The sequence below is a fragment of the Leptonotus elevatus genome, chromosome 8 (genome assembly GCF_054856555.1).
Source record: "Leptonotus elevatus isolate MCC_2025b chromosome 8, RoL_Lele_1.0, whole genome shotgun sequence".
In the NCBI taxonomy this organism is placed as follows: domain Eukaryota; kingdom Metazoa; phylum Chordata; class Actinopteri; order Syngnathiformes; family Syngnathidae; genus Leptonotus; species Leptonotus elevatus.
This window is the reverse complement of record NC_141246.1, coordinates 4053609-4077969: the sequence shown is the minus strand read 5'-3', so window position 1 is coordinate 4077969 and position 24361 is coordinate 4053609. Positions and strand designations below refer to the sequence as shown.

Genomic DNA, 24361 nt, shown 5'->3' with positions numbered 1-24361 from the left:
ATCCGAGCGCTTGCTTTGTGTGTACTTTGGCAGAGTGGCTAATATTAACCAGGGTAACGCTGTCTCGCCTCTTCAAACATGTGACGGACTGACTGAGAGCTTCTGTTAGCCACCATGTAGACAAAGCCGGAACTTGTTGGATTTTTTTATTCATAGATTGGAGCCCCCCCCCCCCCCCCCCCCCCCTCCTCTACAAACACATTTACACACACACTCTGTGGTCTGTGTTTGGCCCTTCCACACACCGATTGAAACCCCCCACCCCCACACACACACACACAAAGACTCACACACACAGCATTATTAGCTCGTCTTATTAAGAGTAAGTGTGTTTGTTATGTAGCCAGTAACTTCATTTACATTCTTCATATTGATTAGAAAAACAAAAAATTTTCAACGTGGGGAATACTATCTTTTCCACTCCTTATCTTATCATAGTATGGCCGTGCAAACACAAGGAAACAGCAGCTGATTTACTTTTTCTACCATTTCCTGTTAGCTTAGCATGAGGTTGTAATCGCACGCGCATCATGACACAGATGCTGCAGTTACACTTTGGGCCAGAGGTGGCAGTCGCGGGTAAAAGAGTGACAAACTGCACAAAGTGCCTTCAAAAAAAGTTACTATTTGATGTTAGCTTAGAATTAGTTTGGAAACATCAGGAAAAGGGATCTCAAAAGCTAATTACTGTGCACCAAACTCAGAATACAATATAAGGCAAAGTTACGAAGAAAATCAAACGAAAAGTGTCACAGCCAAGCTTTCCTCACAGTCAAACTTGTGTCACAGTCAAGTCTATGTCACAACCAAGTCTCCGTCACAGCCAAGCAATAGCCCGAGCCGCAGCCAAGTCATAGCCACGATGGTTTCAGTCTAGTCACGTCCTGTCCAGTCACGACGACCAGTCCAGTCACGACGACCAGTCCAGTCACGTCCTGTCCAGTCACGCTTGTTTCAGTCTAGTCACGTCCTGTCCAATCACAACGACTAGTCTAGTCACGACGACCAGTCCAGTCACGTCCTGTCCAGTTATGGCGACCAGTCCTGTCCTGTCACATCCAGTCACGCTCATTTCAGTCTAGTCACGTCCTGTCCAATCACGACGACCAGTCCAGTCACGTCCTGTCCAGTCACGACGACCAGTCCTGCCCTGTCACGTCCTCTCCAGTCACGACGACCAGCCTAGTCACGTCCTGTCCAGTCACGACGACCAGTCCTGTCCTGTCACGCCCTGTCCAGTCACGACGACCAGTCCTGTCCTGTCACGTCCTCTCCAGTCACGACGACCAGTCCAGTCACGTCATGTCCAGTTATGGCGACCAGTCCTGTCACATCCAGTCACGCTCGTTTCAGTCTAGTCACGTCCTGTCCAGTCACGACGACCAGTCCAGTCACGTCCTGCCCAGTCACGACAATCTGTCCAGTCGAACTACGTTATGTCAGACCCTGTCCGGTTATGTCCTGTCCACGCCCATCAAGTCACGGTTGTCTGCTCATCCTTTTTCCCATGTTTTATTAAAGTTCCACGCATTGCCCTGCATTTGGGTCCACCATCCCTCAATCACTCACGCCCCCTCATGTCAAAAAGTTTCATTTTTTCCCTGTAAAATTGCATATTACTTTCTCACCAGACTAAAATGATACTTTAAATTTGTTTTGACAATATTATCGCAAGAAAAAGAAAAAAAAACTTTACACTTTACACTAGACTTAAAAAAATATATATTATAAATGTAATATTAGTGCCCTGTGATTGGCTGGCGATTAGTTCCGGATGTACCCCAACCAACGGCCAAAGAAACCTGGGTTAGGGTCTAAAAAATTCCACAACCCTAGTGAGGATAAGCAGTTTGAAAAATGAATGAAGGAATGAATGAAAAATGTGAGATTTTGAAGTGATTATGTGGCATTCATCATCGGCCACAGCCACGATGCATTACACTGAGCTATTAAAAAAAACAACCCATAAAGCTGGTAGGATGGTGTCATATACCAACAATTTAATATTTCACAAATTATCAAACTATTTTTTTTTTTTTTTAACAAAACATGACATAACCTATCGAGCTCAAATCATGCTAGCTAACTACACTACCACATGAAAGACAAGGCTATTTCTAAAAAATTAAATAAAAACTAAACGTGTTAGAAAAACAAACATTGACAAAAATATATAAAAAAAATGTACATGTTGTGTCCATGTGACTGACAGTATACAGAAGGAAATATCTAAGTTAGGTATGTTAAAACATGCTTGGTTAGCTTTGAAAAACTACATGACAGTTGGCTGGCAAGTTCAGCGTTCTTGCTCGTTTGTTGACATTTTTCCCCCCTTTTTTAGTTTTGGGATCATCCAAAGATGAGCACAGGAAATCCGGAATGTCGGGTTACCTTGGAAAATGTGGGGCGACGTCGAGAATCACCAACAGTTAATAAATGGGCTTTCTTGTTTGCCTTTGCTTTTTGCGTCTTGAGTCACGATGAGATGAAACAAGCTCTTACGATGACGATGCTTCAGTTCCAGTTGTCTTGTCCGCTGCAGAAAAAGCAAACAAAAAAATTCAACCCTGTAAGCGACTTTTTTTTTTGTAATACTTAGGTAAAGTGTTTCAGAAGGAATTTTTAAATAATGTTTCAACGTTAGGCAAATAGCATCAATGTTAGTCATTTTTAGCTTACTATTAGCAAAAAAACAAAAAATTAAGCTTACTTATCAGTTCGTTTTTTCTTGTTTTCTGAATTTAAGGCAATTGCAGTGCAACAACTTTGTTTTTTACCAGAAATTGTTGGAAAAAATACAATAATGTTGCACAAAAGTCAGTCACAACTTGAGACCTCCGACCAGAAAGCAACATTGAGATTAACTCTTGCTTCAATTTTTTTGAAATAAATTTGCATAATTGTACAGATTTTTCCTACTGTATAATGACTTTATATTTTTAGCTTATTTAAAAATAATAAAGTAATAGTTAAGCATTTTTACTTGTAATACCAAAACTTTATCTTGTAAAATTACACTTTTTTTTGTGTGCACATTCCAACTATATTCTCAGACTTTTTCTACAAAAAACACTAGAATTCTAATATCATCTTTTTGTTTCATATAAAATCAGTAAATTTTTCACATATTATAAATTTATTCTTGCAAAATTGCACTTTTTCATATATCATTTTTGTTGTAAAATACACATTTCTTCATTCTTGTGAATTACGCATCTTGTGAAAAGATGACCGATCCAAGGAGTGCGCACAAAAAAAAAACAGCACAGGGACTGAAGTGCTGTTCATCCCACCAAAGTAAAGCGCCTTCTCCTCATTGGCTTCTTGTCACATCTGACATGAAATTGACTGATGATTGATCAAGAGGACACAACTGGGATCCTGATGATTGGCAGCGGGCGACCACTTCAAACGATGTGTTTAAAGCCCCCAAAAGTTCCTGTAAGGAGATTTACCTTTTACCTCGTTAGGAGGGGGGTGGGGGTGCGCAATCAGCAGTCAGCGCAGATCGGGGGAGCCGAGGCTCGAGGGAATCGGAGCAGGGTGTCGCTATAGGGGGAGCTACTGCACACACACACACACACACAAAAGGGAATTTGAGCCAATGGCAACTTCGAGTGGGCTAAGTTAGTCATTTTGAAATTAAACGCAGAAATGAAATTGCTATTTCTCAGATGGAAACTGGCATAATTCAAGGTTTATACCAGGTGAGTGAGTTCCCTTTTAACACACTTTTTTTCTTTGATGGTAAAAATGATTACAGGGAGGCGTTTATTTGTGTTGGAGCAAAAAAAAAAAGGAAATTAAAGGGACTATTTGAGGAAATACAAAATTCAAAACAAAATGAAAATCATTTAAAATAATAAAATATACCTTGATCACTTGCATGTGGTCGGTGGCACAGTGTGGATTCCAAAGGTATGGCTCGCCATTTTTACCTTTATTACCCATAATGCAACACAAGAGTCCCGTGGAAAAATCTCCGGAGTCAAGATCATCGGAAAGCATCAAAAGAAGGATAAAATCCGAAAGAGGAGATGGCCTTTGATCATGAAAGTGATGATGATGATGATGATGAAGGTAAAGATCCAAAGTCAAAGTGAGGACGAAACGTGACAACGGAAGAAGACACAATGTTCAAAGTGCAACGAGCCACGGGTAAGTGGAGCTGCGGGAAAATCGTGTGTGTGTGTAATATGGTGATTAAACAAATGAATTGTGATTAAGAAAAGGGAAGGAGAAAATAAAATAAACATTACTATTAATTGATCAACAAGCGCTGACATCCAGTACAAGAGCTGTGAAAAAATACTGACCCAGATGAGCAAAGTCTAACCAACCAGTCTTAGTCATGAAAGCATGAGATCGTCATGTTGTATGTTGACAGTTATTTGACAACAGATCATGATCCTAACAATGGTACTTAAAAACAGTTTTTGCACATATTTGCTTTGTGAAAAATGTAAAATATTCTTGAGTTTAGTTGAAAAAGGTTGGCCGGCTCAGTCAGTAGAGCAAGAGACTCCTGAATCTCAGTGTTTCTGGGTTTGAGCCCCATGTCGGTTGCAGATCTTTTTTCTAAAATGAATTTCTAAATATCGTGTAGGATTTGGCTAATTTCTTAGCGGGCAGGTTATTGAAAGTTAAGAAGAAAAATGTTCCAGCTCTTATATTGCACCTAATTAATTACTAAGTATATTGAATCTGGACTCACTCTTCAAAGACGTCCTCCGTGTCCATCCTTCGGTAGTATTTGGCCAGTTTGATGGAGATGATGATACTGGGGAGCAGGAGGATGCTGCAGAGTCCCAGTCCAAACCAGAACGTATTCTAAAAAAAAACAACAGAAGGGCACTTTTTATATTCCTATCCTGCCTAAAATTACATCTTCATAGCCGTTACACGTTAAACTTGCTGCTAGCTAGCATCTTCCTAATATGCTTTGATGCCAATAACTTCATCATTGCACTTTTTGATGCTTAACGGGTCAAATGTATAATTGCATATACTGTATACAATAAAACATAGAATGAAAACTAATAACTTCCACTGAAAATATTGTTTAGAAAATGTTTATGCACACTTTAAAAATTAACGACACATTTAAATTTGTATTGACTTTCATAGTATTTTGATAAGGTGGGAACAATATTACACAAAACCAAACATTTTGGTTCATTTAATGACTTTGATTTCTTATTCAACTGAATTTAAAATGCTCAATAATCAACATTGGAGTTAGGCACGCACGTGACATTTATTTACGCTTTGGATAGGGATTCGAACTTTTATACGGGTAGCTTCCCTTTTTCTTTTTTTTGTCTCCTCAGACAAAACTTTTCAGTTGTTTTGCAACTTCTGCCAGGAAAGCAGTAATCGTGCGCCAACATTCAAATTGACTTCCGTCTTTGTAACAAATGGGTAAAGGCGAAGTGACGTATGCCATAAAGCGGTCAGCACATTTGTAGTTTTTTTTTTGTGGCAGTGTTCCTACCATCCGCCTCAAAGTTGCTTAGCGCCAGTAAAAATGATACAGACACCCCGAGACCATGGAAAAGGTACCATTCAACTAGTTTTAAGTCGTTGTTTCATCAGAACAACAACAACAAAAAAAATATTAAGGTAGAAAAGTTCCTTAGTGCTACTTTAAATCTAAATCCTCTAAATTTGAATACGAATCTTGGCTTGCCTCTTCCACAGATGCAGCATTTACTTATATGTGTATGGCCCTTTAAGAGGACCAGTAGTACAGGGGTCCGTATCTGAAGGGGGAAGGGAGGTAACCACATGCTCTGCAGACTGCAGCGGATACTATTGAGTTCAGTCAAGCATAGTCGAAGTCACATTTACACGAAACTTCTTTATATATTTTAAATGAATAAAAAGACAGCAAAACATCGAAGCCACGTGCATTAGGGTCAAACCTGAAAAATGAAAAGGAAGTTGCATTGGCCGGGAATCGAACCCGGGCCTCCCGCGTGGCAGGCGAGAATTCTACCACTGAACCACCAATGCTTACAAGAAATGCAACTGATAATTTACCTGATAAAATGTATCTGACCTGCATACGTGCATAATTATGTATCCATCCTAATAAATACGGAGTGCAGTGCCTTACCACTGAGTCTGCGATGAAACTGCATGCAACAATCTCCATGCTGTCCACAATGTTGCTGATGGGTTTACATTGAGCCACTTCTGCAGTCAGCTGCAGCCACAAGACATTACAATACTCAACACTGTGGCTTTATTGTAAAACTGTAATTTTGTAGAAAGGGAGTCAATACTCACAGAGTTGTGAACCCAGTCTGTGTACTGTTTGAAGTATCCCACCAAGCTTTTGACATAGTTTCTGGTCTCCTGAACACACAACAAAAGCTAATTATATATTTTTTTCCCCCTGAAAAAGCAAGATCCACCCTCTCCCCCAAAAGGGGATCAAATGCATGGAGATTATGTTTATTTTATATATGCGGTACCTGCTTCACCACATGTGAGGCGTTGTTACTGATGAGATACTCTGAAGCATCGATGGCGCTCAGGATGTTGGTCACCTTCACCTACGATGTAAATAAATAAAAATACAATTCAAATGTGTGAAACGTAATATAAAAACATTGTTAAATGAGAATGTTAAAAATGGTGTGCAAAAAATACAATTAATTTAAATGTAAAATAGCCAAAACATGTATAAAAAAACAGTATGCAAAAAGTAGTACTGGTACACATAACAATGACATGCAACATACAAATAAAATGAAAATACAATTTAAAATAAATACTGCAAATGTAGGTAAAACAAAAATGGTAAAATATATTTAAAAGCATAATTTATATAAAAATTGGAAATGACATATGAATGCAAAAAAACATGTTAAAAAAAGCTACATAAAATTTTGATATAAATTACAATACTGTCTTCATGTTAAAAATTGTGTTAAAAGTTACATGGTAATCTGTAAAAGAAGAGTAAAATATATAATGAAATATAAATACAACACAGATGTAAAAAAACAAACCAAATAAATATATCAAATATGTACATCTCTTTATATGAAACATAAATAAGTAACAAAAAACGAAATAACAAAAAAAAACTAAAAATTTAAACTAATTCATAATTGGTAAATTTCACTGTAAAACATTAAATAAAATGTCAAATCAAAATAAAATATACTGCAAATATATATATATATAAAAAAATAATAGTGTCTCACCGGCAGGTCAGTAGAGGTTTTCTGCAGCTGCTTCATACTTTGACTCATAGTGCTCTGCACAATGACACAAAAACACTTGTTACGCTAATGTAATGTCTAATTCTTGAATATTTATCAACAAGTCCACGGGCCACATGCTACATCACCACGGCACTGTTACAAATAAAAACACAACAACCACTGTCACCGTGCTTACCCGGGCACGGACATATTTCTGTCACAGTGAACGAGAGGAGAGAGAAAAATGAGGACGTGCCAAGGTATAGTAATAATAAAAGCGTGTAATGCTGTTGCATGGAATGTACCATGGCTTGCTCCATGGGGACCACCAGTTCTCTGTGAATCTGTCGGATGCTACTGGCGTGACCTTTGAGCGCGTTCTCCAGAGCGCCACGTGGCTGCAAAATACATAACATGGAAATAAATACAGAGGAAAGCAAAATGTCAGGGAGTCAAAGTAATGCTTGCCACATGCTTGCAAGAGGTGAGAAAAAAAAAAAAACAGTTGATGCATTGGCCGGGAATCGAACCCGGGCCTCCCGCGTGGCAGGCGAGAATTCTACCACTGAACCACCAATGCTTGGGAAAAAGCCCTTCTTGTTCCGCTTGAACTTACAAGCTGGTCGGCTTGTCCCTCCAAGTCGGTTGCGAAGGTCAGAAGGTCCACGAGTGTGATGCCCTTATTCACCTTAAAAATATAAACCACGTGTCAGGTTTGTAGCTTCATTTCAGCAGTTTCAGTGTTTCACTAAGTTAGTAACTAACTAACGTGTTTAACTAACTACTAACAACTGAATGACTGGCTAAAATTCTACATCGCTGCCATCTGTTGGTGGCTGTGCTTAATTACTGGTCTTTCCAAGTTTGGAATTTTTCAGGTACTCTGAGTCAGACCCCCATTCGCCCCTCCCAAATGAAAGGAGAAAAAAAAGTGAATTATCACCCAAGTAAAAAGACTAACTAAGCAACTTTAACTTTCACAATCATGAAATAATGTTGTCTGAGATGACAATTTAAATCCGAGAAACAATAAATTATATATATATAAATATATATATATAAATATATATATATATATATAAATATATATATATATATATAAATATATATATAAATATATATATATATATAAATATATATATATATAAATATATATATAAATATATATATATATAAATAAATATATATGTATATATATATATATATAAATAAATATATATGTATATATATATATATATATATATATATATAAAACCACTGAACAAAGTTACTAACTGCTTAAGGAACCAATTAATTCACTAAAGACAAATCAACACATATCCAACCTAGCAGTCAACCAATCACACGAATGTCCACAAAATGAATTATCTTGCCACCTCAGCCAGGTATGCTTCGTAGTCGATGATTCCGATGCCTGCGTTGGCAAAGTTAATGAGGTTTTCTCTGCCCGCCTGCTCCAGCAGCGTGATGTCCTGCAGGTCCACCTGCACACTGTCAAACACTTTGGCCAGGTCCTTGTTGTACTGATGATACGCACGCGTAACCAACAATTACAATGAAAATCACACTCATCACGAGCGAGTCACATTTTGACGGCAGACTTGCCACTGTCCTGTTGAGGAAGGAGTTGATGTTAAACATGGTCTCCAGCTGCAGAGCGTGATACAGGCCGTTGTTATCGTGGCACTCTCTTAAAAATGAAAAAAAAAAATCAGTTAGCCCAACATAAATTTCAACTATTCTATATACTATTTGAAGTTATTATTATTGTTCGTTTACCTGTACATGCTTCCCAACGTCAAGTCAATATTTGGGTTCTGAAACAGCATTCCAGGGAGGAAGTTCTTCTTGGACGGATGGACCAGGAAAGGTGTGTCTATGATCTAAACGCACATACAGGTATAATCACAGTAAAACCATTTATTTTTGGCGTACCGACTCGGTATCGAGGTGGGGCCAGTCCATAAATAGCAAAAATTGCTATATAAGTAAAAAGTGCAAATTTGTTATATACTATAAGTCACTAGAAGAGTTGAATTGTCTTGAATTGATTGAAACGTTGCTGATGACTAATAGTCAGTCGTCGCAATCGACCTTAGAAAACAATATAAATTAGGTTCATTGCCTCTCGCCATATGAACAAACGAACACCAACACGCTCAGACAGTAAGCAAAAAAAAAAAAAAACAACAACAACATTTGTGGCCCATACCTGGAATAGCTGCCGGCTGGCCAGCGGTTCGCACAGCATCTTCTCCACATTACCCCCAACGACGAACAGCGTGGTGACGATGGCCATCAGAACCCAGGCGAAGACGAAGGAGAAACACACACCGCTGGCATAGACCCAAAGTGACAAGACATCAATATATGGCCTTGTGGGGACGTATGAATATGTCATAAGCGAGTTTCAAAGAGGTGTATATATATATATATATATATATATATATATATATATATATATATATATATATATATATATATATATATATATATATATATATATACTCTTTACTCTGTTTTGTCCTGAATTTAATGCAGGATTAGCTTAATTGCTATGTTCGACCTGCTATCAGTTAGCTAAATTGGCAAGTAAACAAAACTACTTACCAGTTGTTTTTGTAGGTTTAATAGTAAAAGATTAAGTTATAGTCGTAAGTGTGCAACTACGCAGACCAAAAATTAGCACGGCTGTTACGCATACAATTTGTGACCACCAGAGCAACACAACCCTGCGGACCCAAATTTGGCCAGTAGGTGGCAGTAATGCACCTTTTAACATTCTTATCAAGAACTAATGAGATGCTGTATTGTTGTTACACACACTAAATTGTTTTACATTCTGTAAATCAAACAGTAAAACTAAATCTGAACAGAACATCAGCCATTTGAGATCATGTATATCACCTGAATGTGGTGAGGGACTTTGTGTGTCCCAATGATTCTCGGAGCAATGTCAATTGCTTCAATTGATAACCCACGATTGAATTAAGTAAATCCAAAGGGATATATTAAGTAAATTAAGTTAATCCAAAGTTAATATATTAAGTTTAATTAATTATGAGTTCATTAAACTTAATATAATGTGTGCCTCTGGCGGGTCACACAGTGCAAGTAGCGCTCTAAAAGGAGAATTGCTGAACCAATTTAAGACTAAAAAGAGAATTGTTTCCTTCGAATTGTTTCAAGTAGTAACACATGATTGAATTAAGTTAATCCAAAGTGAATATATTAAGTTTAATTAATTATGAGTTCATTAAACTTGATATATTCACTTTGGAGTTTAATTAATTATGAGTTCATTAAACTTAATATATTCACTTTGGATTAACTTAATATATCACTTTGGATTTACTTAATTCAATCGTGGGTTATCAATTGAAGCAATTTTATCAAGTTGGTCAACAATTCTCCGTTTAATCTTAAATTAGTTCAGCACTCCTCTTTTTAGAGTGTAGCTATAAGGAACCAGCCATAAAGTACGTCTCTTTGACAACAAACGTAATTGGACAGTATTTTCTTTTGCCCAGAAGTGGGCCACCGCGGCCCTCCTTTGGGGCCCGGCTGGGAGGTGGGATAGAAGAGGCAATGTGGGTCCCCCTTCTAATGGGCTCGGGTCGGGTGCAAGACCAAGCTGGGTGTCCTCAAGCGGAGTTCGTCCAAGCAGTCTACTTGGAGAAGGCATTTAACCGTGTTCCACAGGAGGTCTTGTAAAGGGTGATCCCGGAGTACGGACTGTTCGGCCCCTGTACAACCATTGTTTTTGTCTGAAACACATCCATGCTACTTCCTGGGAGGCCACTGAGCAACTACAATATGGGCAAACTTGCACCAAAGTGCTATTGTCTCTTTGCCCTGTGTTGAACACCAAGAAAACCAAGTGCAGTGTGAAAAGGCCGTCAATTTGTCACTTAGTCTCAGATTGAAGACAAAATGGCAGAGCGTAAATACTGCACAGTCATACATGAAGCTTTGTTCAGATGAGGTTTGTGATTTTTTGTGGAAAATTTCAAGGAATTTCCAAGTCTGATAATTGGGCGAGTTAAGTCTGACTCCAGTCAAGTCATGTAATTCATATACGCCACCTGTGTCGGACATCTATTGTTATTCTTTTCATACGTACGCCATCAGCAGGTTCCCGCCCGTGTTGGACATGCAGCCCCGTGTGGTTGGAGTTGCCTGCTTGTCGTAGCCGCATGTGCCGCACAGCAGGCCCAGGATGTTGAAGGACAGGATGAGGACCACCATGCACAGCACCGCCACGCATCCAATCCACCTGCAGAAACAGTTTAAAAATCCCAGATTTGGAGTGAAAGCTGGATTGGGACACGCCTATGTTAAAAGCAAACCTGTAGAAGTCGATCTGGTCAATCTGCGCATAGTAGGACTCAATGTTCTTCTGCCCCTGGCTGAGGAACACTGTGAAGTTGGCCAGTGACGCCTCCACGGGGAACATTTTGGCAAAGCCGTTGATCTCCGAGCCAATTTTATCTAGCATCCCTTTCACTCCTAAAATTCATAAAAAACCCAACACCAAACACAAGAAATTAATACGCAAACAGCAACATAATTTAGGAAGTTTAATGAGGAACACTCACGAGGCAACGCTGTCGTTTAGTTGTCCAAAAAAAAAGGGAAATGAAGATAAGAGAAGACAATTGTGTGGGAAACAATGTGACAGATGTCAATAGTACAGTACAGTGAACCATTATATCGCAGATCTTTATGTGTTTTTACAATATGCATGCAAAGCAAATTTGGAGTAGCTTGGCATGAGCGTAATAGTAGATGCAGTGCAATTAACAGCGAGAAGAAGAGGCAGAGAAGGCCCCAACTAAAACCCAGTAACATTCGCTTTTGGAACCTATCCCCAGCAATAGTCAGGGGGTTCACTGTACACACAAGCACAAGCAGTTTGGGTACCTGCTACAATGTTTTTGGTTTGCTCTTTGACCAGCCTCGGTGTGTCATTGAAGGATAAGTAGCCCTAAATGTGGGGAAAGAAAAAAAGAGATATGGGTTACAGACTAACAATGAGTGATAAAACCATTCGTGGAAGACTACATTTTTGTTTGTCTTGACACGAAACCGTCTTCACTGTCTACGAAAACACACATGCTAAGTTAATTTAGCACTGCTGTTAGCGTACATTAGGTTCACTGAAAATGTGTGAATTGTCGTATCATATCGGGTTGAGTGAAAATCTTTGAAGTTTAAAAAATTGCCATCGATGTTTATGAAACCATACTTCAAGAGGAAGTCTACCTTAAACATTTCTCGACAATAATATGTTATATGTGACCTCACTGGTCTACGCATGACATTCTGATTAATATTACATTTGTGGAATATGAGTTATGCAGCAAAATCCAGATGTTTTTCATCCATCTCAGGGGCGGCCATTTTGCCACTTGCTGTCGACTGAAGATGACATCGCAGTTGCTCAGGGCTCAGGCAACGCGCAAACACAGCTCACCTGTTTTCTGAAGCTGAGCTGTGATTGGTTACCTGAACCTTAAGCAACTGTGAACTGAGCAAGTGGCAAAATGGCCGCCTTCTGATATTGATAAACACTGCTGGATTTTTCTGCTTTACTCGTATTCCACTAACGCAATAAATACCATATTTAGACTAGTGGGGCTGCATAGAACATATTATTGTCAAGAATATTTTGGGTGGGTTGACTTTCCCCTTTTAGGTTTGTAGAAGGCTCAAAATAATCTTCACTTTTCTTTGGTCCTTCCTCGGGTCTCCTGACGGCGGTGTTCGGTTTAAGTGAACGGTATGGGATTTTTTAATAGGTTTTTGGTGAACGAATGAATACACACACACTCGCACGCACGCACACACACATACAAAATAATAATAAAAAAATAAAATAAAATAAAAAATAATAATAAAAGAGCAACGATGATGACATGTCAAATCGAGCTCTAAGGGGGAAAAAAAAACACACAAAAAAAATACAAAAAATAAAAATACAAAAAATAATAATAATAATCTTCAGTATTTATGAAAATATGCGCTTTAGGTTCATTCTTTTGAGCTTTACTAAAACATGTTAATTAGGTTCATTGAAGACATAAACTGTCTTTGATGTTTATGAAAACATACTTTACATTTATGCTAGCTAGGTTAACAGCAGACCTTCTGTATAATGTTGCTGAGGTCGATCTTCAGGACCGTGTTGACGTTCTCCAAGGCGTAGTTGACATCCGGGAGCTGCAAAAAGACAACAAAACTGTTAATCCATTGAACCCGCGTTCATTTTGAAAGCTCTCTCCGGAGCCACCTTTGAGAAGTCGGCGTTGATGCCCAGCTGGAAAAGTGTGGAGCGGATGGCGTTGCAGCTCGGTGACACGGCGCCGTTGGTGCAGGCCGGGTCCGACAAGGTGTTGGATAGTGACGCTCGCTCCGTGGACAGGCTGTCCTTAAGTCTATCTGTGCCTTCTTGGAGGACTTGCAATGAGGAGCTGACATTCTCCAGGGCCTCCTTTGTCTCACGCATGGCTGCAGACCAACACGTTTTCATCAAAAATACATTTTAATCACTGGAATTAACACGAAAAGGATAGAAGACAACCTCTAGGAGCACAAATGACATTAGACACACTAAGACATTAAATACAGACCATCACGTAAGAACCGGTTCCTAACACTTCCACAAACACAAATCCAGAACAGTTATTTATTTATTAATTTTTTTACCTTTGATTGCATTCTCAACTTTAACTTTAGAAGGAAAGGTGTGAGGTGAAAAGAAAAGGAAAATTATTTTGGGGAACATGAATATGATAATTTATGGAACCTATAAATGCGTTTTGGTCAAATCATATAGTTAGCCACAAAGCATAGTTGCCTAAGCCATAAATGAACTTTTTTTTAGTAAACAAGGAAAAACATTGTATCCTATTGAATCATATTGGACCAAAGAGAATTGCATCGTGCAAAACTGGATTAAATGATGTCATATTGCATTTTATCATGTCAAACCATTATTGGATTGTATCAACGTCATATTGCATGAAATAATTTTGCGAATTGCATCGTATCACAGTAACATATTCATTTTGAGCATACCGGATCGTATCCGATGGTATTTCATCAAATGGCATTGTAGCTTATCGCATTGCCTTACACCTTTATTGTATTTTATCATGTCGGTCCAAATTATATCAAACCGCAACATAAAGTACAGTATACACTGTATCAGATTTTATCATATCCAATTCAATTGTATTGTCACATCATTATGTATCAAATCGCAATGCATTGCATTGGATCCGCTCAAATTGCATGGTTTAAAACCATGATGTGTTTTATAGGCAATCCGAGAGCATCTTTCAAATGAAACCAAAATTGGAAAAGAAAGCTAAAAAGTGAGCAAGTACCTCCTGTCATACGCAGGGCCGTGTCCAGGGAGGGAACCACTTCCTTCTCCAGCTGACTGTGAATCCTCCCGCCCAGCAAAGGTCCAATATCTAGCACAATCATACACTTAAAGCTTCAGTAAATATGAATTTTGTCATTTTAATTTTCATTAAATGTACAATAAACCCACTTACTGTCGAGCTCGGACAGGACTTTATTTTTGGCTGTCGTGTACTGCGCTGTCATGTATTCGATTTGCTGCAAGAAAGTAACAAAAAGTGCTTTTTTTTTTGCTTTTTTTGGGCTTAATGAGTGAATAAGTGAGTGAGTGAATAAATGCTTTACGGCGGGTGTGTTGTTGGCGAACGTCTTCAAGTCTCTGATGTTAGTGTTGATGAAGCGCCGAGTGTTCTTGATGTGGGAGGTCATGTTGTGGTTCGCCGCGTAGGCCACGAATACCCCAAGACTGATACATATAGTACAAACGTAATTCATTCATTTAAAATAAATAAATACAAAAAAAAAAGACAACAAACACAAGGAGGCTAAATTAAGTCATGGCTGTGACCCTTCTTTCCTAAAACAGGGAAACTAAGGAGGTAACACCATCAATGTTTTTTTTTTTTTTACCATAAATGTTATCTAAATATAAATGTAAGAAGAATTTTCATTGCAACAGGTGATGCCATAGCCAAGTCTCCCTAGCAACAAGCATCTGGACAGTCATGATGGTGCCCTATGAATTCTGCCGTGCAACACAGGACAGGAAGTTATGACTATTACTACCTAGCAGCAAGTAGTGGGGCAGTTTTGCCCAATAAATTCTTCCTAGCAACAAGTGGCTGGCAACGGGTGGTGGGGCAATTATGATTGAGCCCTTTTGATTCTGCTTTGAACAAGCAACCGGCCAGTTATAATTGTACCCCTAATTCTGATTGGCAACAAGGGATGGGGCAGTTATTAATTTTGCCCTCTGAATTCTGCCTAGCAACAATTGGAGGGGCCGATCTAATCAAGCCCACTCAAATCTGCCTAGCAACACATGGTGGCATAGTTATATTTGAACCTAATGAATTCTTCCTAGCAACAAGCCTCCAAGCAGTCAAAATAGAGCCTTATAAATTCTGCCTAGCCACATAAAGCAGGGCAGTTAATATTGCGCCCTATGAATTCTGCCTAGCAACAAGCCAAGCATTACAAGATTCGTTCCTGTGTGTTAGCTATTTCAAATTGTTTTGGGGTCCTCACACGATGAAGACGGTGGTGGCGATGAGCGTGGCGGTGAAAAGGCCTCGCCGGCAGTCGGCGTTTTTCCTTTGTCTTTGGTGCATCTCTCCGCCACAGTTCTCACAGCAACGACATACGCAGAAGCACATGCCCAACACGGGGACCAGGACCACGAACAAGACACCGATGGTCGCGCACACCAGGAACCCCAGCTCATAGTAGGCTCCCTGTTAAGTGGGCGGAGATACAACAATCTGTCAGTCATCCCTTGTTAACCGATCAGGTTTGTTATCGTGAAGTTTAACGTTTTGAGGGGCATACCTCGAGCAGGAGCACAACGTTGTCTGGCTGCATCATGGAGATGTAGGAAAAAAGGTCACTTAAATAAATGATTAACAGTGACATGATATAGCATAGTGGCACGAAATGAAACAGAGGACAAACCTTTCTCCATTCTTCAAGTTTGATTCCTCCCATATTTTGCTGAATGACTTTAACAATCAGATCTGAGAAGAAGAAAAAAATACTTTGGTGATTTTTAACTTTATATTCTCTATTTGATACAGAGTACTGCCAAGCAACAAGTGGAAAAACTTTGGATTTGGGGACACAAATAAACTCGACCCGAAAAATTCTACCCAGAAAATTTGGTCGAAGCACGACTGAACCCGGTCTACAAATTCTGTTTAAACAAATATATCGTTTATGGGGCACAGTCGATCAAGCGCCACAAATTCTGCCTAGCAACAAGTGGAAAACGTGTCTGCTTAGCAACAAACTGGAGAACATGTTGGACACGGCGGCAGAAATGAATGTACAACACGAATTCTACCAAGCAACAACAGATGGATGAACGTTAGACTATCCAGTGGAAAACATTTCCATTCCAAAAGTGAACCACGGTGTTGCTCCAGTCCAGCTGTCTGCATGTTTATGTAGGTCAGCCAACATTAAGCTTACCTGTGCCGTGACTCACCCCCTCCCTCCGCTGTTACTCAGCAGGTAAACACGCACATACACTTCTGTCACTGGTTATTTTTATTAGGTACACTGACATTCAGCCTTGACAATGATGATAATCCTCATTTGTGATTGACAAAGATGGTTTTCAAGGACCAAACCCATCCCACACTCGCCCTCTTACTAATTAGGCACCCATCAGCCTAGGATACCATTTTTTTGAGTGAATTCCCTAGTAAGAGTTTGGCAAACTACAAGCACAGGACGTGGGTCCTAAGAACTTTTTGTGTATTCTATACTATGATAAACATGGCAACACCATTTGGTGTTGATCTGTAAATCTAGTGTTTGGGATTAATTTTTTCACACTTTCTAGCACCTTTTTTTTCAAGAATTTGCTGCCCAAAATGGCTACCTACCTCAAACCAATATGGCAGACAACCCATTCAATGTCAGGCATGGACATCTTGAGACGTTTTCGTGCATCCTTTAATGACATACATGTCCTCCCAATTTTGTGAAACTGGTCACAGAGGCCATTTTGTTTTGTTTTACGGACCTTTTTTTTTCCACGGAACTTGCGCCCAAAAATATCTGTTTTAGAACAAAATGGCTGACTCCTGTTCAGTTTTGGGTACGGGTCACTCCCCAAAATAGTTGTTTGCAACCAAAATGTCAAACTTCTACTTCTATACTTTTGTGTGTGTGTCCTGTTTTAATAGACATGTCCACTACATGAGCCAAATGATACGATTTTGGTGAATATGGTTAAACGTGTGTTTCAAAGGAATTTTGTGGCATGTATGTTGGTGGTGGCGGTGGAAGGGGGGGGGGGGGATCGGGTCTGGTGCATCGCAAGTAGCATCGGCACCACCTGTTTTCTTTTTCACAGCTTCTTAGTTAGCATTAGCTGCAGAGGGCAGCTAAGCTTGGACAGCTTAGTTCAGTGACCCAGTAGGAGGTGAAGATACAGCAAACGAAAGGGGCAAGGGGAGGGGGGGGGGGGGGGGCGAGAGGGCAGAGAGGTAAACAAGCATCACAATTACACGCGTGAACAAATAAACAAAACTTTACATTGACTCCAGAAAACAAACCCGTGAATTAATTTGATAGTAACAATTATTTTTTCTTCGCAGGTCCGTCTGACTTTGTTTGTGCCCTCCCACAAAGCAAAGCAACAGGTCTCAAATGATTAAAGTAAATAAACAGCCCCCAGTGTCTTCCTGTAAAGTGTAAATATAGTCTGGCACAATCCTCGACTCTGACCCGCTCGGACAGATTAACCGAAGATGCCGGGCAGACATTGCGCAACCCGGCGTGGCTTCTCTGTGACCTCACAACCACCTCATCGATGCTAAGGTAGCCAACAAATTTACGTTAACTGATATTGAGCAATGCCATTTATTATTTTTATCATTAATTTTTTTAATCAAGGAGTGAAAGGAGAGGCATTGTATTTATTTTTGGTAATTTATTGACGACTTTGATTAAAATTTGGATTTTTTGTTTGTTTTGCAATGCAAAAAAAATAAATAAAGCCAAATTGATGCTGCACACCACTCCTCCACTGCGCCGCACGTGTGTCTACGACCAATCGCATTCATGAAGTCAGAGACAAAACAACAAGAATGACCCACTTTCTGTATGGCTCGCACAAGTGTGCTTGTGCGCGTGTATATATATTTGACAATGCCATCTGCACTAGTCGCAGTTTCAGCAGGTTAGCATTAGCTCTGTGAATGCTAGTAATCCTCTAATCTATCTTGTGTGTGTGTGTGTGTGTGTGTGTGTGTGTGTGTGTGTGTGTGTGTGTGTGTGTGTGTGTGTGTGTGTGTGTGTGTGTGTGTGTTATCGACGGGATAAGGATCCTCACACAAGTGAAAGAAGCCAAAACGCGTCTTTGCTGCAAACCAACCAAACTTTTACACAGATTTGAAGGGAGGGGAGAGGGTCAATGCAATTTTTGCCAGTGGTGGCTTGACGTGGTGGACCCTATTTTCATTTAGTTTCGTAATTTCGTAGATGGCGCATTTATAAATGAGGATTTGTATTGTTGTGGGAGTGAACACAGCCGACTTGATTCCTGGCCAAATGAAGCGGCTCCCCTCGTTCCCTTCAAATTCAGCACAAGTGAGGTGTGTGGGAAATATGGCAGAAGCATACCGGCGGAGTCCGTGCCGGAAATCAGCGCACAGAAAGTACATTTGTAAAGAACTGCGAGAAGATCTCCACTCGCGGATGATGTAAAGTTGGCCACTACGAAGTTTGCACTTGGAGACCACCTTTCACGACCAATCGTGCGTCCGTGTGTGGCGACAGAGGTACTCGGGAATCGGCCACCGTCGCGAGTACCGATGCCTTGAAATAAGGCCGGGTATCGGCACGATACTCTCCCATCTCTAATATATATATATTTGAAACTAAAACTAATATTAAAACTAAACCAAACGAAGCATTTTTGACAAAATTAAATGCTCTTTCAGTAAATTAAAACTGAATTTAAAAAACAAAAGTAAAAATTAATTAAAACTAGGGGTGTCAAAATTAGTGCATTCATTTTGAGTTAATTTAAAGTTCCTTTAATGCCACTAATTTTTTTTAACACACGATTAATGACCGCCCTTTACTTGGAAAGCCTGAAATGGGGGGGGGGGGGGGGGGGGGTTTCCAGTCGCAACGCAACAACCACGTCCACGTCAAAATTTTGCAGTAATTATTTGATAAGACTGGGGTCAAGTTGTATTTCTGAATTTTAAAAATATGCAGGATTTCACAAGTTACTTCATGTTAAAGATTAGATTGCTCTTAATTTAAAAAAGAAAAATGCACTGAGCTGTCACCAATGTCTTCAAAATGCAATTATGCCATCTAGTGGCAGAAAACCTACCTCAACACAAATCAATATCACACTCGTATTTTATAGTACCGTGCATATCAACTTTATGAATTATTATGAAATTCCTGTATCAATGACTAAAAGATGCAGACATTTTTATTATTTTAACATGTTTCCCACTTTTATTAAAAAAAATATATATATTTTATTGTACATTTGATTGCACTGGTACATTTAGAACAGATATAAAACTTGTAATAAATCAGGAGTTAACTATTGAACTCATTGTTAATTACGATCAAAAGTTTGAATCAGTACACTACAATGAAAAATTCAAAACTTTAACAATTCTGCCCCTAACCAACACTGATATGGATATATACTTGGATATCGATCTACCCAACAATTCCGCAGGTGTGGGCTACCTGTGTTATTCACAGGAAGGAACGTTCCCGGCCGTGGCAGCATATGGTCCCGCTGGATTAAAGTTTTATGCGGTGATGCAGGTGAGTTAGGAAAGCCTCCCCTAATCGCTGATCTGTTAATTGATTAGCCAACTCCGCTGGCCTAACCCCTCGCACCAAAAATGGCAGAGACTTAAAGGCCTCCAATCCTATTGCGCTGCGTCAACACACCAACGTGACCACTCACACACACTGACCGATACGGGACAGCTTTGAACGTGGCGCGATTGAAAAAAATCAACTACGAGGATTCCACCCGGCCGTCCGCTGCTGACCGGTCACGTGACGACAACAGCGACACGATTGACAGCTATTGATCCGCTACTCACATTAATCTGATCACAACATTGGTTTATGGGATCAACATCACAAGAGCACACACTTGTTCCGGCGCCCTGATCAACATCCTTTTATCCTAACAAGAGCCACACAAAAAGGCTCTAGACCCATGCCAGAAACGAAACAGGAAGTCAGACATTTTGGTTTGAAGGAGCCATTTTGGGGGCAGATTTCATATAAAAAAAAAAGCCTGAAAAGTGTGAAAAAAATAGACCCTGACCCTATAGTTTCACTGATCAACATGAAATTGGGTGGGCATTTTTATAAGTGGACACACGAAAAAGTCTTAAGGGTCGCTATACCCGACACTGAACGGCAAGTAAGACATTCTGGTTTGAAGTAGCCATTTTGGTGGCGATTTTTATTTAAAAAAAGATCCTGGAATTTATGAATAAATTAGTCCCCAATATTGTAATAACACGTCCACGTAAATGGATGCACAAAAAAAAGCATTAACGATCAATGAGCCATTTTGGGGGCAGATTTCATGAAGAAAAAAAAAAGGCCGTGGAAAGTTAGGGGTGGAAAGCCCCCAACACCCATCAACACAAAACTGGGTGGGCATGGCTAGCATAAAAAAGGCGTCAAGATCTCGTGACCGAAATCCAACAGAAAGTCAGCCATTTTGCTTTTTTGAGGCCATATATGCCATAAAAAAGGGGACATTTTGTCATTAATCGCTAAAGAAAGTAAAGTATTAGTAGTATAGTATTTTTATGTGTGATTACGATACACTAGGTATTTAACTGAAAAATGAGTACAGTATTATTAATTTAGGACTGACTATTAAAATTTTGAGTATGAAATATTTATTCGTTCTGTTCAAAATGGTCAAACGAGCTTGCTGGGAATCGAAAGAGACCACAAGCACTCTGTGATCCGGATGGTCTAGAGACAGATCAAATAGATCAGGTCTAATACGTTGACGAAGCGCCGTACGTTATTTTAAAACTTCCAACAACTGCACTCTTGAACATGTTTTAACCCAATGTACCAATAACATTGAACGAACAACGACTCGGATGCCATGCGTATTATCGACTGTTAGTTAAATGGTGTGTAAATAGCATCAGTGTGTAAATAGCGCAAGCTTTTCGATGGCGCGCGTTTGGACTTTGTTGTTTAGCTAGCGGCACATGCCACCTGGACTGCGTGTGAGGTCCTCCAATGTCTTTACCACCGACAACAGAGGATCAAATATTAGAAGCAGCGCTTAATGAAATGCCAGTGCCAATCAAATGTTGGAACTGTTGTAAAGGAATTAATCTATTGTATAGATATTGTATAGAAGGCTTGAAAAACTTGACAATTATAGCGTTAAAGCATTAGCAAATATTTTTTTGGGGGGGCAACCCTGTACTTTTTTGTAAACGAGCTCCAATCTGTTCGGATCCATGTTGTTTGTCTAAGCAGTGCTCGTCAGTCACTTACATTGTAAATAATTCATGAAGAACACAACAGACATTCAATTAGTAGCTCCTGTCCAATCTGCAAAAAAATGTAGGCCCGCTTGATGACACATGAAATTGACGACCCAATAAAAATAAACTCGAGAGTCCCCAACCTATACAGTTTTGCATGATGAGAATTTTTTTTTACTTAATTTGATTATATATTTTTCTTAGTAAAAAGATAGTCAAATAAAAAAAGAAGAAGTTGATAATCAGCTTTGTTAAAAGTCTTGCTTCATTGTCAATTAAATTATATTTTAAATAGGAGTCCAAGTCAAAATATTAGGAGTCTCTTTGGGCCCCAATCTAGTTTGGTCAAGCTTGCACATATGATCACTTGACACCTCTTTTTCTTTTTTCTTTTTTATAACTTTTTCATTGATTAGAAAAACATTTCTCTCTGGCATCAAGCCAAAACATTAAACCTCCAAAATGGTCACTTTTCTGGAGACCCCAAAATGGTAAAAAAATAAAAATTCAACCATTAACATTGCATCATCAAAAGAACAGGTCATTTACAACACTATAGATTGGTCAATAATTCGTAAAAATTACACCCACACATGCCCTGTGATTGGCTGACAACCAGTTCTGGATGTACCCCGCCTACTGCCCGAAGACAGCTGGGATAGGCTCCAGCACCCCCGCGGACCCTTGTGAGGACAAGTGGTAAAGAAAATGGATGGATAGACACCCACACATCTGGAGTAAACAAAAGTATAGATTTTTGAAAAAGTATTAAATTTGCCAAATTGTGACTTACAAGGTTTTGGCACAACGCCAGCGATTTGCAATGAAATACTGTATGTCTCATTAAAAAGTAGGCCAGGCATTTTCTGTTGAAATAGCTGAATGCTGAAAAGCTGATGTTAAACTGATATGCAGCGGCATTCACTGGAATGTTGAATGTGAGACTTAAGGATGGTTTGAATCGATCAAGAAATGTGGAAGGAGGAGAGAATAATATTTTTTTTAGTTTTATTGTGAAATATTTGGAATTTTGAAATTGTGGGTGGTGTTTTGACCATGCTGAACATTTTGAATTTGGAATAGGAATGATGGGGATGTTGTTGTTGAATGTCAAATTCACTTTTTTTTAAGTGGAATTTTGAATTATGGGAAAACTGGGATTTTTTTTAATTTGGAAAACCTCAATTTTGACAGTCGTTGGAATTTTGACTGATTTGAATGTGAAAGGATGCCGGGAAAGTGGTGGAAATAATAATAAGAGGATTTTATGAGTTCGAATAACTTCTAAAAAAAAAATCTGACCTTTAGGAAAGGAGTTGGGCTGGATCACGTAGAGAAAAGCGTGCACCATGTGGAAGAGTATCCCGATGGCCCCCGGCTCATAGTAGGCGTGGGTGCCGTACACCGCCGCCGGGACGAAGCCAAAATCCAGCGGCTCCATTGGCGGAGGCGAGCGCTGCCGGTGGGGGTCCGCTCTCGAGTCACCCTGCTTCGGCTGTTCATACTGGCCGCTCGCGGCCGTGGTGGTGGCGGTGGCGGTGGCGGCCCCCCACCAGCAGAGCAGCAGGACGAGCCACCGTGTCCACAACATGGCACCGGAAGGGGGGGAAAGACACAAATTAAATCCGGGAATTCGACGGCGTATTATCCCGAAGAAGAGAAGACACCTGTCCGCTCCTGACCTCACAACCAAGTAAAGCGAGCGGTAACTTTTTCCACACTCTTGTTAGCTCCAGTCGGCTCCGTCCGGACTCTCGACGCGCATCTTTCCCGGGGGGCACCTCGCTCCTTCGACGGGGAGGAGTGAACAGAAGAAGACGTGTGTCCGACCGCCTGTCACTCATCCACCCGCCCGCTGAGCTCTAAATCCCGCTTGACGCAGGTCACTGAGGCCAGAGAACGTCACCAAATAACGCACACAAAAATGGCTGCGCTAAAAGAGGACAAAAAAAAAAGAAATGAAACAAACTTGTTGCAAATACTTCACTTGCTTTTATAAAGCCTGTTGTGGATTAATTCGATGAGTATAAGGCAAAGAGAGCGATAGAAAGGGTGGGACATTTCGTGACATTTGTTGACGGTGCCTTGAATTACACGCGCTCACAACGCTATTATCTTTTTAGCACCTGAGCCAATTAAGATTCAATACTAGCGCTGTATTAAATTAAAAATAATAATAATAAATTGAAATATGAATATTACCTTTTTAACAATTCATTAAAAAATAAATAATTTTCAGTGCGCATTGAATAATTATGTCAGGTAAACATTCTTACATAAATAATTAAAAAATATTATATAAATAATTATATATTATATATAAATATATATAATTTGTTCATGTTCAAAAACAATTAACTATTGCACTACTTCAAAGTGAGAGATGTTTCAATGCAGTTTGGCCACCCCACAATTATTGTAAACAGTTGTTAATGTCGGCAAAATTGTAAACCCCTTTAAAATACAAACTCAATACTAAGCACATTATTACATAGATTACTCTAACTTGGTCGTTTATAAAATGAA

General features: G+C 39.5%; 1 protein-coding gene and 2 non-coding genes across 14 annotated transcripts; all 3 read right to left on the bottom strand.

The window, feature by feature from the left end:
* Positions 1-1970: 1970 nt before the first annotated feature.
* prom1b (prominin 1 b) lies at positions 1971-23688 on the bottom strand. 12 transcript variants are annotated; one of them, XM_086082472.1, is made up of 28 exons: positions 23138-23688; positions 16260-16321; positions 16137-16163; positions 15837-16042; positions 14934-15054; positions 14783-14846; positions 14609-14698; positions 13926-13949; positions 13510-13727; positions 13365-13439; positions 12141-12204; positions 11816-11824; positions 11567-11726; positions 11341-11493; positions 9430-9553; positions 8997-9100; positions 8823-8907; positions 8594-8740; positions 7834-7905; positions 7523-7615; positions 7414-7431; positions 7218-7271; positions 6480-6560; positions 6292-6360; positions 6119-6208; positions 4715-4830; positions 3456-3564; positions 1971-2536 (listed from the first exon to the last, which is right to left on the bottom strand). In XM_086082472.1, exons 1-27 carry the CDS (start codon positions 23424-23426, stop codon positions 3492-3494), a joined length of 2688 nt encoding a protein of 895 aa, XP_085938598.1. In that variant the 5' UTR covers positions 23427-23688; the 3' UTR covers positions 1971-2536; positions 3456-3491. The 12 variants fall into 12 exon arrangements, 11 of the variants coding, with proteins under 11 accessions (XP_085938598.1, XP_085938599.1, XP_085938608.1 ...); XM_086082473.1 differs by having other exon boundaries at positions 3463-3564; XR_015095792.1 differs by lacking the exon at positions 1971-2536 and adding an exon at positions 3874-4168 and having other exon boundaries at positions 3466-3564.
* trnag-gcc (transfer RNA glycine (anticodon GCC)) lies at positions 5945-6015 on the bottom strand. Its single transcript has one exon. It is a non-coding gene; the product is annotated as a tRNA-Gly (tRNA).
* On the bottom strand, positions 7727-7797 carry trnag-gcc (transfer RNA glycine (anticodon GCC)). Its single transcript has one exon. It is a non-coding gene; the product is annotated as a tRNA-Gly (tRNA).
* Positions 23689-24361: the final 673 nt, after the last annotated feature.